The 17175-nt window shown below is 43.2% G+C and overlaps 1 protein-coding gene across 1 annotated transcript in view; it reads right to left on the bottom strand.

Annotated features, from left to right (window-relative positions):
* LOC145392372 (uncharacterized) overlaps positions 1-17175 on the bottom strand; it is a 104724-nt gene that overhangs the window by 72582 nt on the left and 14967 nt on the right. The window contains exon 2 of the mRNA XM_080266774.1: positions 3236-3480. Coding sequence (XP_080122900.1) covers positions 3236-3480 — 245 coding nt within the window. The remainder of the gene's footprint in view (positions 1-3235; positions 3481-17175) is intronic.

The following is a 17175-nucleotide window of genomic DNA, read 5'->3' as shown; positions in this document are numbered from 1 at the left end:
ACACCACAGTTGGCACTAATATAGTTTTATTTTGCGAGAAGCTCCCCATTGCTAAGCAGCTATTCTCTCTCAATCTCCTCAATCCTCCTCCTCTACCCCATCATCATCATCATCGTCATCATCATCTCTCTGGAAAAAGGTGCGCCGTTTCTGTTGCGAGAAGCTCCCCATTGCTAAGCAGCTATTCTCTCTTAATCTCCTCAATCCTCCTCCCCCACCCCATCATCATCATCATCATCATCATCGTCATCATTATCATCATCATCATCGTCATCATTATCATCATCATCATCATCATCACTGTCATCATCATCTCTCTGGAAAAAGGTGCGCCGTGTCCCACCCCTCGTGCATGCTGTGGAGGGGGATAAAATACTCCATCGGAAAGGAGGGGTTCAGTCGGACCACCTGACTGGAACCGTAAGGTGTGTGTGGTCTGTGTAACTCGACGGGACTCAACCGCTGGCTTCCTTTTGCCTTCCCAATCACACCCAAACAAGGTCATTCTCGTCCCCGGCTCTCAGCGTCTCTTAAAGAAGCAGAAAAGTTTGGCCTGGGGAGGAGCCGAAAATCCAAAACGCGGTAAATATATTGTTGAGGCGACCAAAATGAGCTAACTTCTAGTCAGTGGACGCGGGGAAAGGCACTTGCTCCCACTTGGTTGCGTCGTTCCCGCCAATTGTAACGCCATTTGCCGGGTTAATGGCGGGAAAACACGAGTGGCCTGTTGTCCGTTTGCCTGCCCGCTCCACTCCCGCTTTTTACACACTTTTCTTCCTTCCATTTTTCCCTTTCCTGTTTTTCGACCTTGTTTCACTGGCTTAAAATCTGTTGTTGTGTCCTGTCTTTTGGCTGTTGAGGCAAAGAGGGTTTATGTTTATCTCCCCGTCTGGATGAAGTTGGGGTAAAGTCGGATGCCATACGCTCGGACGTAGTGTGCGAACCTGTCGGGTGTTCGTTTGTTGGGGTCGAGGGGAGAGAGGAAGGGGAGGGGGGAGCGGAGGAAAGGAGAGGTAGGGGAGAGAGAGGAGAGGAAGGGAAGGTGGACCTCGGAGGGAGAGGTGGTTGGGGAACGGACGGAGAGAGTAAGGGGAAAGGAAGGAATGGAGAGAGGAGAAATGAAGGGGAGGTAGATGAGAATGAGAAGAGGAGAGGAAGGGAGGGAGGAAAGGACAATGGAGAGAGTAAGGGGAAAGGAAGGAATGGAGAGAGGAGAAATGAAGGGGAGGTAGATGAGAATGAGAAGAGGAGAGGAAGGGAGGGAGGAAAGGACAATGGAGAGAGAAAGGAGGAAAAAAAAAAGCTGTGAAGGGTGAAGAGGGGGAGGAAGGAGAGAGGAGGTGGAGGGAAGAAGGAGAGGGAAAGGGAAGGGGGAGGAAAGAAAAGTGGATGGAGGAAAGAGGGAGGAAAGGAAGATGGCGGAGGTGGAAGGGGAAAGGGAGGGGAGCACTACCAAATGAATTTAAATGTGATCCATCCGAGGGGAGGTGGGCTGTCTCCTGCATAATTGATGATGGGTGTTGGCAGCGTCTGGAGTAATTAGGAACTTCACACGCCAAAATATACGGCGCTGCATTGTGTCGCCTTCTGGGGAACACGGGCTGTATTAGGCGAGCTCCAGGGACCATTAGAGAGTCCGTATTCTAGGTGGCCTGAAAGTCTTCGTAGCACCGTGTCTTTCGCGATTTATTTAGCACATTACACCTAAACAGCATCTCTTCCTTAGCGATTTATTTTTTTCCTCATAATGGAATCTTTTCAACCCTGTGTGAAAAGTAACACTTCCACAAAGTTTAGTCCACATTGAACAAAACTGTTTAAGTTAACGTTGCCATGTGATCTTATCATTTTTTCTCGAAAACGAAGGCTAAACTCTTGAGTGATCCTCAACTCATTCACCAAATATGATCAAAGCAGATCAAAATTTGTAGCCATTTTGTTCACACTGAGACACATAAATCAAACAAACTTTGACCTAACCCTGTGACCTCGACCTTTCACTAATTATTCCCCAAATCGAAGACTTGTGTTCTTGCCTGACCATTAATCCTTTCACTAAATATGGTTCAGATCAAAGCAGAACTGAGTCGAGTTTGCCCAGTGAGTTTTAATTGGTTATTCTCAAAATGGAATCCTTTCACTATTGGCTTCTTACCAACCCTTACACATGGTTTGGTAATAATTGGATGAAAACTTTAAATTGACCTTTTCTTGTGACTTTGACCTTTGATCTATTGTAGTCTACTCCATGACTGACCCTTAACATTTCCATCAATTTTGTTTATAATCAGATCAAAACTATTTTTATTATTTCACACACACACACACACACACACACACACACACACACACACACACACACACACACACACTTTCGGTTCGCAATCTTGGGTATATCAAATGCATAAATATTAACAAAGACGAGTTCTTGCATCAGCGTGACGTCCTTACCAATGGTCGCACTTCACGGAGGTCCACCTTGAGAGAGAGTTCCTCCTTGGTGAAGTTTTTACTCTAGAGAAATACTGACAAAGACTCGTATTCTCGTCGGGTAAGGAGGCTCCCTAACACCTCTTCCTTAGAGATTTATTTTTGTATATGGCTGGGTAATATCCTTTTGTACGTTTTTTATGCAGAGTATGGCGAAATTGGAAGGATTTACGTAACACAGAAGAGGACAGTAAGGTGTAATAAGCTAAATAAATCGCTTAGGAAAAGTGTTACGGAGATTCCTTAACCGACGAGAATACGGGCCAGAAACATTCGATTCGTCATATGCAGCAAGGGTCATACTCAAAGCGGCACCGTAACGCCTCTCCCTTAACGATTTATTTTGCATACTACACCCTACTATTCTCTTGTATTTTATTTATATCGTATTAATATCGTCATAATTTGCATCAGTAACGTAGTAGAGGTAACTGACGTGTAACTTGCAGAGTAAATCGCTAAGGAAGAGTTGTTAGGAAATCCTCAAACCCATAACCTTACCTGTACTCGCAGTTACTGTATAAGAGGATACTGAGGTGTAACTTGCAGAATAATTAAATCGCTAAGAAAGAGGTGTTAGGAAATCCTCAATCCCATACCTTTCCTGTGAGGTGCAACTTCAGAATAAATCGCTAAGGAAGAGGTGTTAAGAAATCCTCAAGCCCATACCTTTCCTGTGAGGTGCAGCTTCAGAATAAATCGCTAAGGTAGAGGTGTTAGGAAATCCTCGAACCCATAGCCTTACCTGTACTCGCACTTCGGGGAGGTTGACCTTGAGGGCGAGTTCCTCCCTGGAGTAGACGTCGGGGTAGTGGCTCTTCTCAAAGGCTCGCTCCAGCTCGTGTAGTTGATAGGTGGTGAAGGTGGTGCGGTTCCTGCGGTGCTTCTTCTTCGCGTCTCCACCTCCCTCGCCACCACCAGCCTCAGACAGACCGCCATCACCACCACCACCACCGCCGCCGCCACCACCCAGACCGCGGCCTCCATCATCTGCGGAGAAGGACTGAGGTGGTTAGAAAAAGATGATGATGATGATGATGATGATAGTGATGGTGACGACGACGATCGAGGAGGAGAAGGAAGAAGAGGAGGGAAAAGAAGATGAAGATGGAGGAGAAGAAGAAAAGGAGGAAGAGGAAGAAGAAGAAGAAGATGATGATTATGATGATGATGATGATGAAGAAGATGAGGTGATGATGACAACGAAGACAACGGACAACAACAACAACAACAAAAACAAGGACAAGAAGAGAATAAAGAAAATGAGAAAGGCAAAGAGGGGCCACATCCATATAAATGAAGGGAATAAATTAGCCTTAGATTTCAACCTATCGACCACACGTGCTTTGCCGCCTCGACTCCTATTGCATCTCTCATCATTTGCGGACGCGGACTGGGATACTTATCCCTTTGAATCCTAGTACGTAATTGTGTGTGTGTGTGTGTGTGTGTGTGTGTGTGTGTGTGTGTGTGTGTGTGTGTGTGTGTGTGTGTGTGTGTGTGTGTGTGCAGTCGATTTTATGAAGCCCAGGAGAGAGATTTCTAACTTGAGCTGGACCGCATCCTCGACGGTCTAGGAAGCTCCCTAACACCGCTTTCCTTACCGATTTATTTTTGTTTACAGCATGTTAATATAATTTTGTACGCTATTTATGCAGAATATGGTGATTATTTAAGTAACACAGAGGAGGACGACAAGGTGTAATAAGCAACGTAAGTCGCTTAGGATCAGGTGTTATGGAGCTTCCTATACGAGCCCTGGATATAGTCTTTATTAATCCCTTCAGTACTAGAGGTCTTTCTTGAGTGAAATAAAACCGTATGGAGATTGCATGAATAAAGTAAATAAATCGCCGGATGGAAGGGGTTAAGGGAAAGAGGGAAGGTGTGGACTTAGTTACCATGTGAGTTATTTTTATTTTTTTTACTAGGCTCCTATGACTCACTCAGCTGAATAAAATCGTCTGGAATTTGATATAATAGAACCCTAGACTTGTTCCAATTATTAAAGGGTTCACTCTGCAAAGGCGTCTGAAACCTGAAAGAAACCGGCACCGTTAACCCCTCCAGTACCATTTTTTTTTTTCTATCAGACGGTTTCATTCAGCTTGGAAAAACCCTCAGAAGCGAAGGTGTTAAGCAGGCTCCCTAGCACCTCATCATTAGCGACTTATTTTGGGATACTGCTGGTTAATATCCTTTTGTACAATATTTATGCAGAGTATGGCGATAATTTTAAGACATAACACCAAAAAGGACAGTCAGGTGTAATTAGCAAAATCAGTCGCTTAGGTAAGGATGCTAGGGAGATTCCTTGATTGACTGGAGTACGGAACTTTGTCTAGCCCCACCATTTCATGAAGTCTAAATAAAATATGAAAAAAAAAAGAAAAACTAGAGATGTAACAAGAATATAACAAACACTACATCCTCTGCATAAAGTTCCCTATCACCTTTCCCTAAACGATTTATTTTGCTTATTACACCTTATTGTCCTATTCTGTTAACATAAGCCCTTCCATTATTGCCATACTCTGCATAAAAAAAAACGCACAAAAAGGTATTAATTTGTCATATCCAGAAATAAATCGCCAAGGAAGAGGTGTTCGGGAGCCCCCTTACCCGAGAAGAATACATGTCATAGTGTCGTTGTTGATGTGGCCCCTGGTTCATCTGAAATGTGAACCCAGTGGACTGCAGGCTGAAGTTACCCCCCTTATGCAGTCCACCGCCTCCTCTCAGGGATAAGGATGTGGATGAAGGATGTTTGTAATATTAAGCAGGTAATAGAGCTGCTTGTTTCTATCTGTGCCACCACATGAAGGCTTCCCTCTCCAGCGCCCTAGTGTCGTGAAATGATGAAATAAAAAAAAACTTATATCCACACACATTGACATTGTGCTTAATATGAAGATACATCAGTTCTGGCCCCACTTGGACCCTGTTAATCGTCATCCATATATATATATATCCTATTAATCTGTATCCCATCATAGTCTAGCATTAACTCATCCACCAACCCATTTCTGTCTATCTACCTACACTCTCTCAAAAATCGCTACATGTAAATCCTCTCCCGTTTTGCTTGCCCTACCATCAGCAGCTCCTCTCACCGTGTTTGTCTGGCTGTCGAATATGCTGTTAGTGTATTCGTTATTCCCCTCCCCCAAACACCCGGAGCTCTGTTCGTCCCTCATCATTGCATTGGGTTGGCTTTAGCGTCAGTAATTTCGCCACGCTTCTCTTTAATCTGATGCTTTTTACACCACTTTATACACATCGACGCTGTTTTGTGTTTCACGGTTTCTCTCTCTCTCTCTCTCTCTCTCTCTCTCTCTTCATTTCCCCGTCACCCAAATGGCACTCATGCTGCTCGTCCTACCGTCAACAAACCTGTCACACTGTTTTATATCCTCCCTCCAAAATTGCTTCATCATAACAGTCTGCGCCGCTGCTCTGTTCAATCACTCCTCTTCCTGCACACAAAAGCTAGATCAATAGTCGACTGTTGGGCCTTGTGTGTGTGTGTGTGTGTGTGTGTGTGTGTGTGTGTGTGTGTGTGTGTGTGTGTAGTTGTCAGTATTGTGGTGATGATGGTGGTGGTAGGGATTGTGGTGGTGGTATTGGTGATTGTTGGTATGGTGCTCATTGTGTTGGTTATGGGGATGGTGGTGGTGGTGGTGGTGGTTGTGGTGGTGGTTATAATTGCGATGGTAGTTGTAATGGTGGTTGTGATGGGTGGTTGTAATGGGAAGTGGTTGTTCTGGTTATTGTAGTGGTGGTTGTGATGGGGAGTGGTTGTTGTGGTACCGTAATGAGTAGTGGTTGTTGTGCTGATTGTGGTGAAATGTGGTTGTTGTAGTGGTAGCCATTGTGGTGAGGACTGATGTTTGTGTGGTAATGGTTATTGTACAGGCCGTGGTGGGTGATGGGTGTTATGCCGGTGGTTGTCGTAGTCATTGTGGTAGTGGTGGTGGTTGTGGTGAGTAATGGTTGTTGTGGTGGTGGTTTTTCTTGTAGATTGTGGCAGTGGTTTTTGTGGTGGTTAGGATAGATAAATTTCACTTCTTTCACCTTAACTTGGCCCAGATCTTCGTCATTTTGCAGCTTATTTCACGTACCTCAGTGGTGAAAAAGACACTGCGACGGCTCTACATCGTTGCCATAGCACTGCTTCGTGACTGGTATCATATCATAATGTTAATCTATTGCTGTAACTCTGCATTCAAGGTATATTGCAAATTTAGGCCAAAAAACAGTGAAAAGAGTATAGTATGGCTGTGGTGATAACTGCGGTAGATGTGGTGGAAGGGAAGGGTTGTGGTGGGTCAGGTGGCTGCTGTGGTGGTGGTAGCTGTGGCTGATGTGGTCTATTAAAGGCGTTGTGGTAGGTCAGGTGCTGTTGGTGGCGGATGTGGTGATAACTGTGGTGAATGTGGCTGAGCTGAGAGTTTGTGGTGAGTAAGTTATGAGAAGTTAGTGGTTGTTGTGGTAGTGATTGTGGTGGTTAGAGAAGTTGTGGTAGTGAAGATAAAGAGGCTATGCTGTTTTTACTCTAACCTGGCCTAAAACTGCCATCTCTCCATCTTGACTGCTGAGTTGTAAGATGAGATTAACACTTAAACGTGGTGCTAATCACGAAGAAGTGCTATGGACAGGATGTAGACCTGCAGCATTGTCTTTTCTACCACTGAGCTACGTGAAATGGACTACGAGAGGACAACAATCTCGGCCAAATTAAGATAGTTGTGGTTAATGTGGTGAATGTGGTAAATGCGGTGAATCTGGTAAATGTGGTGTTGTGGTAAATGTGGTGAATGCGGCTGGATATGAACTGGAGATTTGAGAGGCTGTGGTGGGCCAGGTGAAGTTGCTGGTTTTGTGGTGGTTATTGCGGTGATTGTGGTTAGTTACTGAGCTGCGGTGGAGAGAGAGAGAGAGGGGGGGGGGGAAGTTGTGGCTTTTGCGGTGGTAGACCTAGTCGTTGTGAGTGGCTGGGGAGTTGTGGTGGTGTGGTAGGGAGATTATTACTGTGGTCGACGAAGAGAATGTGGTGGATCAGAGACATTGCTGTGGGAGAGGTGCGAATAGTTGATGCTGAAATTGTAGGTGCGAATAAGAAATTGTCACTGTTGGTGCGAATAGTAGATGCTGTAATTGTAGGTGCGAATAGTAGATGCTGTAACTATAGGTGCGAACAGTAGACGCTGTATCTGAAGGTGCGAATAGTAGACGCTGTATCTCTAAGTGCGAATAGTAGGTGCTGTAACTGTAGGTGCGAATAGATGCTGTAACTGTAGGTGCGAATAGTAGATGCTGTAATTGTAATGGGTGTGGTAGGTGAGAGGATTTTGGTAGGAAAGTCAGAGAGGTTGTAGCTGGTGATTAGGTAGCTTGGTAGGTAATGAGGGCAGGTGAGATGCTCTTACCTGGCCGTACGCGAAGAACCAAAATGTATTACTTTACTGATGTAGATTAATCATGTGCTTTTTCGTTTCTTAGGTTCAAGGGCTGGTGTGTGTGTGTGTGTGTGTGTGTGTGTGTGTGTGTGTGTGTGTGTGTGTGTGTGTGTGTGTGTGTGTGTGTGTGAGTGAGAGAAAGAGGGAGAGAAAGAGAGAGAGATGGGACACAAAGAAGCTACTCATTTTCTCACTTTCCTTTCGCCTTAGGGTCTAATACGCCCCTGTATCCCCACTCCCCTAGTACCCCCTTCTCTACCCCCAACACCCACACTCCCAGTAGCCCCCTCCCTCCTCCCCCCGGCACCTTCCCTCCCAGTACCCCCTTCCCTCCCAGTACCCCCTTCCCTCCCCACCCAACACCCACTTTCCTAGTATCCCCCTCCCCTTTACACCCATTCTCCTCTCACCACACAAAAGGAAAGTGGACCATCAATGTTTCCTTAAGGGCAGCGAGTAGAAGTGGTCCTGTTTGGGTAGTACAAGGTGGTCCATATATAACGCCTGTCTTCCACTCCGTCAGCGTTATCAGTATCTACCTTACGTCGTTTATCAATATCCTTCTCCCACTGTTGCGCCCACACCAGCAGATAGGGCAAATCCGCAACACGTAAGGTACTGCCAGCTGGGTATCTTTTGGAGCGCTATTTACGTACCATCCTGTATATTCACACATCTCGTTTGTGTATAAGACTGCTTGCTTATCATTTTGTTTTCAGTCATACAGCCACAAAACACATCGCATTCAAACGAGAGTAAACATAAGCATAGAAATAAAATACGACGAAACAACATTATGTCCTTTTGTAGTTTATTTCACGTAGCTCAGTGGTAGGAAAGGAGTGCTATATGGCTCTACATCGTTTCCTTAGCGCTTCTTCGTGACCAGCACCATTTTCTAGTGTTAATCTATTGTTACAACTCAGCGTTCAAGACGGAGAGATGGAGCTTTTAGGCCAAGTTAGAGTGAAAAGAGTATAGTAATAGGCTTCTAAAGAGCAGAGTAGGTAAACTAGATTAGGGTAAAACCAGAAGCCAGTAATGGAGTTGATGGAAGAGGGTGCTATCAGATAAGCAGAGAGAGAGAGAGAGAGAGAGAGAGAGAGAGAGAGGACGGACGAACGAACGAACGAAGGGAGGGACGGACGGACAGGCGGACGGGACAGGAAGACAAACAAAATGACAGAGAATTTGATGGAGACAAAATGCAACAAATGGTGATTCAGAAACAGGGGGCAATTATACAGTAAAGGAAGTGAAGGGAAGAGACAAATTAAAAGCAATAAAAAGAGACAAAAGAAAATAGGAAGAATACATTACAAAAGGAGGGAGGAAGAACTGTAAAGAGGAAAATGGCAGTCAAGAAAACGCAATTAAAATGAAATGAGATAAAGAAAACACAACTGATGGAACTAATTAAAGATTGCCAACATTTCCAAAGGGAGTGAGGGGTGAAAAAGACAAAAAAAGACAAAAAAAGAAACTCTCTAGCACTCGAAGTGTTTCTCCCCACCTCTCCTTGCAAAAGTTGGCAAACTCTACGGATTTCTCGCATCAGTCGTTGGGAACCCCAGAATGTAAAGGGATTGCTCAACAGAAATGTGCAGATGCCGACATAAATATCGTTATACTTCATTACGATAAACAACGGGGCTTGAGAGGGGCTCCTTCATGTGGTGGCATTGATATAATCGGACGGCTCCACTGCCGGTTATACAGACCTTATCTGCCTCCCTATCCCCGAAAAGGAGAATGGAGAACTCCAGGGGAAAGGGAAGTTAAGCCTGCAGTCCACTGGGTTCACGTTTCACTGATGCAACCTTCGGAGTCCAACAAACTTTTCAAAATAGTACGCAAGAGTTTCATAATTGTTTGAATATTATTAACCAGGACTGTGCATAATAAGTGTGTGATATTAAGAGGAAAAATTAGGAGGCGAAATGATGTGGAATAAGATGGAGGTATTGTGAAGTGGAACAGAGAGAGAGAGAGAGAGAGAGAGAGAGAGAGAGGAGAAGGAACAATAATAAAACGTGTAAGAGAATTGTGGTAGGCTAATTAATCCGGCCTGGACTGGGACGTATCAAGACGATGACTGTAATCCCCCCAGCCAGTGAGGGGGTGAGGGGATTAATGTGACGGGCCCACTCACCCCCTCACCCCTAACATTGCACGGCGGGGTGAGATAAAAAAAAATATAGTCCTCCCCCATCAGTGCCGGGATTATTTTTATTATTATTATTTTTTTAGTGTTATATTCTCGCTGAAAATGGGAGGGTTGGGAGAGGAAAGAATTGGTCGAACCCCCGGAGAACGGTGATATATTTCAATACATATTATTATTTTTATTATTATTATTATTATTATTATTATGATGATGATGATGATGATGATGATGTAAACTTGTCCCACCTACTTCCTTACCTCGATTTACCATGGCCTTCCCTGCCTTGCCTACATCCGACCTCGATTTACCGTTGCCTTTCCCTGCCTTCACTCCCCCCCTGCCTCCCCTACCTCCCTTACTCCCTTGCCCTCCTATTCCTCTGCCTCACCTACTCTCTTATCTCGTCCTACCATTGCCTTTCCCTGCCTCACGTACCCCCCTGCCTCTCCAACCTCCCCAACTCCCCTGCCTCCCCTGCACCTGCCCTGGCGAGAGAGCAGCGAGGCGTGAGGAAACCTGTACGTGGGTCGTGTCATGCGTCTTCCAGCTCCCTCGGCCACCAGCACAGACAACTTACAAGCTCTTCTCCACGCTCGGCTGGCCTATCGCTAAACGCTAACATGACTGCATTATATTCACTCGGGAGGGGTTTTTACGGGTTTACAATTTCAGGCAAGGTCCTAAACACGGTGGCGCGCTGCAGTTTCTGGGTGGGGTCTGGGGCAGTGTGGATGGCTGGTACTTATTCATTTACTTATTTACTTATTTAGTATGCTGTGTAAAAGGTACAAAATGCTTGAAACCTACAAAGTTGTCCCTTCAAAAATAAAGAAACGAAAATGGAAAAAATTCAAGATCCGTACCGTAAAAAAACATGTTACCGTAAACTCTTATGGGATGTATGTCCTGTTTTTAATTTTAAACTTATATTAAAAAAAAAAAATGCATTATGATAAAAAAGATGCATACAAAACTGGCGTATCATCCCTTCCACCCGACAGGTTTCGCCCAAACTGAATAAAATCGTCAGGCGTTAGTCAAAATAAATTACAAATAAGTAAATAAATACATATAACACGTCCTGGTGCTGAAAACAGACGAGGGATTCACCCAATGCAAGTCCTCTGGGCCCGTATTCTCGTCGGTTGAGGAAGCTCTGTAACACCTTTTCTTAAGCGATTTATTTTATATATTACACCTTACTACCCTCTTCTGTGTTGCATTAATCTTCCAATATCGCCTTACTCTGCAAAAATAACGTATTAATGAATATTAACTACTTACATCCAAAAATAAATCGCACAGGAAAAGGTTTTAGGAAGCTTCCTCAACCGACGAGAGACCGGCATTGATGGCAGCAACAAACACTCTCTTCACCTACACTTGGCCCAGTTTTTTGTTCTGTTCGGCTTAGCTCATGACGTAGATAATGACAAAACTATGACCACATCCTTTCCATAGCACTTCTTCGTTGACTAGCATAATATTTTAGTGTTAGTCTCTTCATGCATATCAGCATTCAAGATGGAGAGATGGCAATTTTAGGCCAAGTTAGAATGAGAAGAGCACAGCAAGAAACACGTCATCCTACTACGGGTTAAGTAGTGAGTAATCTAGTTTAAATCTTCTTCGTGACTAGCATTCAAAATGGAGATATGGCAATTTTAGACCAAGTTAGAGTGAAAATAGTATAACGTGTTCGCTGCAGCCTCTTCACTACGAGATACAGTCACCCCAAAATGTATCAACCTCCTAACTGCGCTTATCCTTCTGAAACATGGGCGAAGTATTGTGATATAAGGGCGCCCTGTGATGATAAATGCAGCTGTTGTCCAGGGTAATTATTTGAACTCGAAATCCCATGAACTTATATAATTGGCCATATTTTATTTTTTATCTATTTCTTATTTATCTTTTTTTGAGGCACCAGGTTAATAAATTCATGTGTATCATTTTTCAAAACCATCGAACCACAGGGGAAGCGATTTATTATTATTATTATTTTTTTTTTGGGGGGGGGGGGGGTTGGGGGAGTTGACTAGAGTTGCAGAGAATAATATCACTCCATTTTTCTTTGTCCAACCGGTTATGAAACACTTGCGTAATATTATAAAAAAAATGTTGGATTCTGAAGACCTCCTCCTTGTGTTTCAGAATTCATCGTTCACACACTCGTTCCTATTCATAAAGAAGCCAGACTTCTTTTTTTTTTTTACTTTAACTTTGACTAAAATTGCCACCTGTCCATCTTGAATGCTGAGTTGTAACAGTTGATTAATACCAGATTATGCCGCTAGTCATGAAGAAGTGCTGTGGAAAACATGTAGAGCCGTAGCAGCGTCTTTTTTTAGCCACTGGGCAACGTCAAATAACCTGCAGAAGGACGAAAATTTGGGCCACGTTAAGGTGTTAGGTAAAATGTTTTCATATGATAGTAGTAGTAGTAGTAGTAGTAGTAGTAGTAGTAGTAGTAGTTGTTGTTGTTGTTGTTGTTGTTGTTGCTATAGGTTGTTACGTGACCTGTTATCATGAGACAGAATAGAAAGCAAATAAAAAGGGTATGAGAAGGAAAAATGCCGTCTATCGTTTAGGGAAAGTGAGAAGTGTGGAAGGTATAGGACACATACTGGCAGATAGGTAAATTGTGTAGGGATGGCCATATTTCCATTTTTTTTTTTTTCTCCCAAGAAAGAAGGAATCAAAAGCCAGAGGCCCGCAAAATTGTTCCCTCTTAAAAAATATGAGTCAAATTCAAGAGTAAAATACAGGAGTTTTTTTTGTTAATGAAAGTTAACGAAGATTGATCACCCGTCCCCGCCCCGGAGGGACTCGGGTATAGGAGTTTTATTGAGCTGAGAGGAAATTTATAGGGTTCTGAGGGCAATAATACCGTCATCCTTTAGTACTATCACTCTTGTCCCTCTAATGATGGGAACAACTGCAGTATCCTATTCCAACTAATGCAACAGTATTTTATCCAGCTCAGGAGAAACCAAAAGAAGCTGAACAACTGATGGAACTGGCCCACTGCAACTGCTAAAAATTCAGTCTTGTGTTCACCAATAATCATACACGCATTTGGCTTCTTATGTATCTGTGTTCAGTGTATTTGGCTGTGTCTTCTCAGTCTTCTTCCCTCACCTCATTGCCTCTTCGGTTAAATTAGCATTGTTCATCTTTTCATTACTACTACTACTAAGACGATGGCCCAGTTCTCGCTATCGTCACGTGATTTCACTCAAACTATAATTCTTTCTCCATGTTACAGGTCAGAAATTATCTCCAGTTATTTACCTCAGTACCATGATGTTCTTTTGTTTTATTCTCTCTCTCTCTCTCTCTCTCTCTCTCTCTCTCTCTCTCTCTCTCTCTCTCTCGTCACATGATCATGTATGTCTGAAGGAGAAATCCTCCATACTAAATAGACTTGCAAATTATTTACATTAATCCATCCCCTACCATTTTCTTATTTTTCATTCTCTTTATTTGTGTTATTCTCACATGGACTTTGTAAACAACCTCTCGTGCTGAAGGGGTTGACTGAGATCGCTTTCACCCCGACGAGTCACCTCCGGGAAGAATAAAACCGTCTGTAGGTAGCCAGAATAATATCCAAGGTATATCCTCGAGATGAAGTTATCCGTTAATTCGGTCTTGAATAAAAAAGAATGAAATTTAAAAGGCGTCCTCGTAATGAAGAATAAAATGTAAACACGTCCTCGCAGTGAAAAATAAAATGAAAATAGACGTCCTCGAAGTGAAAACAAAATGCAAACAGATGTCCTCGCAGTGAAAAGTAAAATGTTAAGAAATGTCCTCGCACTGAAGAATAAAATGTAAACAGACGTCCTCGCACTGAAGAATAAAATGTAAACACGTCCTCGCAGTGAAGAGTGAAATTTAAGAATACATCCTCGCAGTGCAGGGGTTAATGCATTCATCATGGTGCACTTGTGTGGCGGTGAGTATATTAGAGAAGCATTTATTGGCGGTCTCTGATGGGGCGTGATGCTGGCCGCTCCGGTGTCTAATGGAAGGTCGGCGGGCTGGGTTCCACAGGGCCCTCGCTTGGCTCCCTCTCCCTTTTACTTCCACCCTTGCGCTCCCTCCCTCGACGGCCCAAACTCCCTCCGAGATCCGGCTGCCTGATAAACCTCTCGTGTGCTCACTAATAGGCTAAATACTTGTAGCTTATCTCCTTAATACGCCGATAAAGCCATGTTTACAATGGATTTCAATTATACGGCTATGTAAGACGTCACTCTATATCAGTGGTAACAAGTGCTCCTGGTCCGCCACCGTGATCAAGCCTTTCACTGCGTTTCACCGCTTGTCATTTTGATGTGTTCATTCATGATTGGTGGCGAATGGGTGGAGGGCTGGCAGGTAGCAGTAAGTGGGAGGAACAGAGGAGATGAGAGCCCAGAAAAAAAAGGGTCGGAGAGAGGAGGGAAAAAAAGGGGTAAAGAGGAGATTTTGGCTAGTTAGAAAAGTGATTAAGGAATTTTGGAGTGGAAGAGTGGAGAGACGTAGAATGGAATTTTTTGTTAAAATGTTTTTAAGGGGACATGAAAAACTTACCAAATATTCTGCTCCAGTACAATCCAAGCCAATAAAAAAAAAAGGATGAAGAAAAAACTCCGAATCCATATGACTTGAAGAGTTTACCTTCCCAGTCCGCTTTTTTCACTCACAAATACCATCAACATCTCCATCTCAACAACAACAACACAAACTCTCGGGGATCTTCTTCAAAAGGGGGAGGGATGGAGGGTGAGGTAAGGGTCAAAACAAGATGGGTTGTGCTGTAGAGGGACCATTGGCATTCCTTTGGCTGGGTCAGGTTGGGAGGGGGAGATGAACTGGCTTGGAGAGGTCGGTGCATCAGAGGAGGTTTGGGGATCCTACTGTGCTCTCCCTTCTTTTTCTGTTATCTTCCTTTTCCTATAGCCAGTTTACTCTCTCTCTCTCTCTCTCTCTCTCTCTCTCTCTCTCACACACACACACACACACACACACACACACACACACACACACACACACACACACACACACACACACACACACACACACACACACACACACACACACACACACACACACACACACACACACACACACACACACACACACACTAATCCATCACCCACACTTCATCAGTCGTTACCTGAATTTCCCACGTTCGTACTCTTGTGATCTTCCAAGTCTTCCTTCCACCTCTCCCTAAGCTGTTTACACTGCATATTACACCTTAATTTTCTATAGTACTTTTATTTCATCAACACATTCTGCACAAATATAATGCTAGGAATATTAATGGACAATAAATAGAAAAAAACTAGTTAGGAAAAAGGTGCTCAAAAACCACTAAGTTAATTGTCTCCCAGTCTCTAAACCATTCCATTATCTGTCTTACAAATTACCTTCCTGCATCCCATTGTACAGTCGGCGGCAAAAATCCTGTCGCCTCTTTTCTCCTCATGGACTTCGGTGAATCCACAACAACCGACGCTGATGACACTGATCGACAGCTAAATAAAGTCGTGAGTGTCAGTTGCTACGGATTCACTCTACTGATTTTCATAGTCCAAGTAGAGGAAAGGAAATTTGGAAAAGACAGGATTGTTGATGCCGACTGTACACAATATTCACTCTCATGTACCACTGCACGCCTTAAGTATTCACAGGCCTAGTTTTTCTCGGTCTGTTTCCATGTTTTAATAATAACTATATGTAAGTTTTTGCATATGCACATAAATACCGCTTTCCTACTCCGTATATTTTATCCATAACCTACCACAGTGATCATCGCAGCTTTCCCTCCCTTTATCCTCTCCAGACTGTGATGTTTCTAATCTTTGTGTCGATTATGGTAAATTCTCGATAAAAATAAAAATGCAGTGCAATGCAAATCTCGGTTTCAGACCAAAAGGAGCAAGATTCAAACCCAGCTGATTACATTTGATTAGTTAAGCAAGATCTAAATAGCATCTGACACAAGTTCGAAGAAGTGTAAGAGAAATACTGACCTTGATTCTATTTTTCCCAGTCCATCAGTCAAGACAATATTCAAACCACATTTAATACTCTCCTCACTGATCTTATTACCTAATTGTACTGTGTGTTTATCTATTATTACAAGTTCCTGCTATCCTGCCTTCCACAAGACCTATAACCTTGCGTAATTTATTAAGTTTTTATTTTCCGCTTGTGTTTATTTTTTCTGTTATATAATTAATCATCTAATTTTCATTTTTTTTTTTTTTGCCTCTGCTTATACTCGTGTTAAGCTGTTATTTTCCGTTTGTGTTTATTTTCTCAGACAAATTTAGTAATCGAATTTTCCTTTAGTTTTTGTCTCTGTCAATGTTCGTATCGTTGTATTGTGTGTGCTTATAATATTCATATATCTGCTTCTCCATTCTGCTTCATTTCTCTGCTCGCTCATACACTTACTTTCATTTCTTTGCTCACTAACCTTCATTTTATTATTAATCTGAATTGTGGTCAACTCTCCTTCACCATCAATTTCCATTTCTCAGTGTTCTATTTACCATTCCATCTTCATGCATTCCTCATTCCTGCTCACCCTTCTACCTTCATTCCCATTTGCCTCGTCCACGGTTCTCACTTGCTCCACTACACCACCCACCTTCATCTCTCTGCTCATCCCGGTACTAATTAGTCTCCTCACATACATTCCTCCTTTTCCCCCAGTCCCAGAGTCCATCACATCAGTTTCTCTGCTTTTTCTCATGCTCTTCCTTGGCCCGCTCCCTCTTTCCCTGCTTGATCTCTTTATTCCATTCCCTACCTTCATTTTGTATATTTACCCCCGCAAACGAAATTGGAGGAGGTCATGTATTCACCCCTGTTTGTCTGTTTGTAAACAACATATCTTAAAAAATTATCAGTAGCTTTTAATGCAATTTCGTTGATGAGTGGGTCATGGGCACAGGAAGAGTTGAGTAAATATTGGCCGTGATCTGAGTTGAGTTCCGGTTCAGGATTTTTTTTCCCACAAGATATAAGGTTATTGATGGATTTCAAAGACATTTT

This window comes from Coenobita brevimanus, chromosome 22 (assembly GCF_032717465.1).
Source record: "Coenobita brevimanus isolate Jiangsu-jjx chromosome 22, ASM3271746v2, whole genome shotgun sequence".
Classification (NCBI taxonomy): domain Eukaryota; kingdom Metazoa; phylum Arthropoda; class Malacostraca; order Decapoda; family Coenobitidae; genus Coenobita; species Coenobita brevimanus.
The sequence above is the reverse complement of the archived record's forward strand: the minus strand, read 5'-3'. Positions and strand labels throughout refer to the sequence as shown.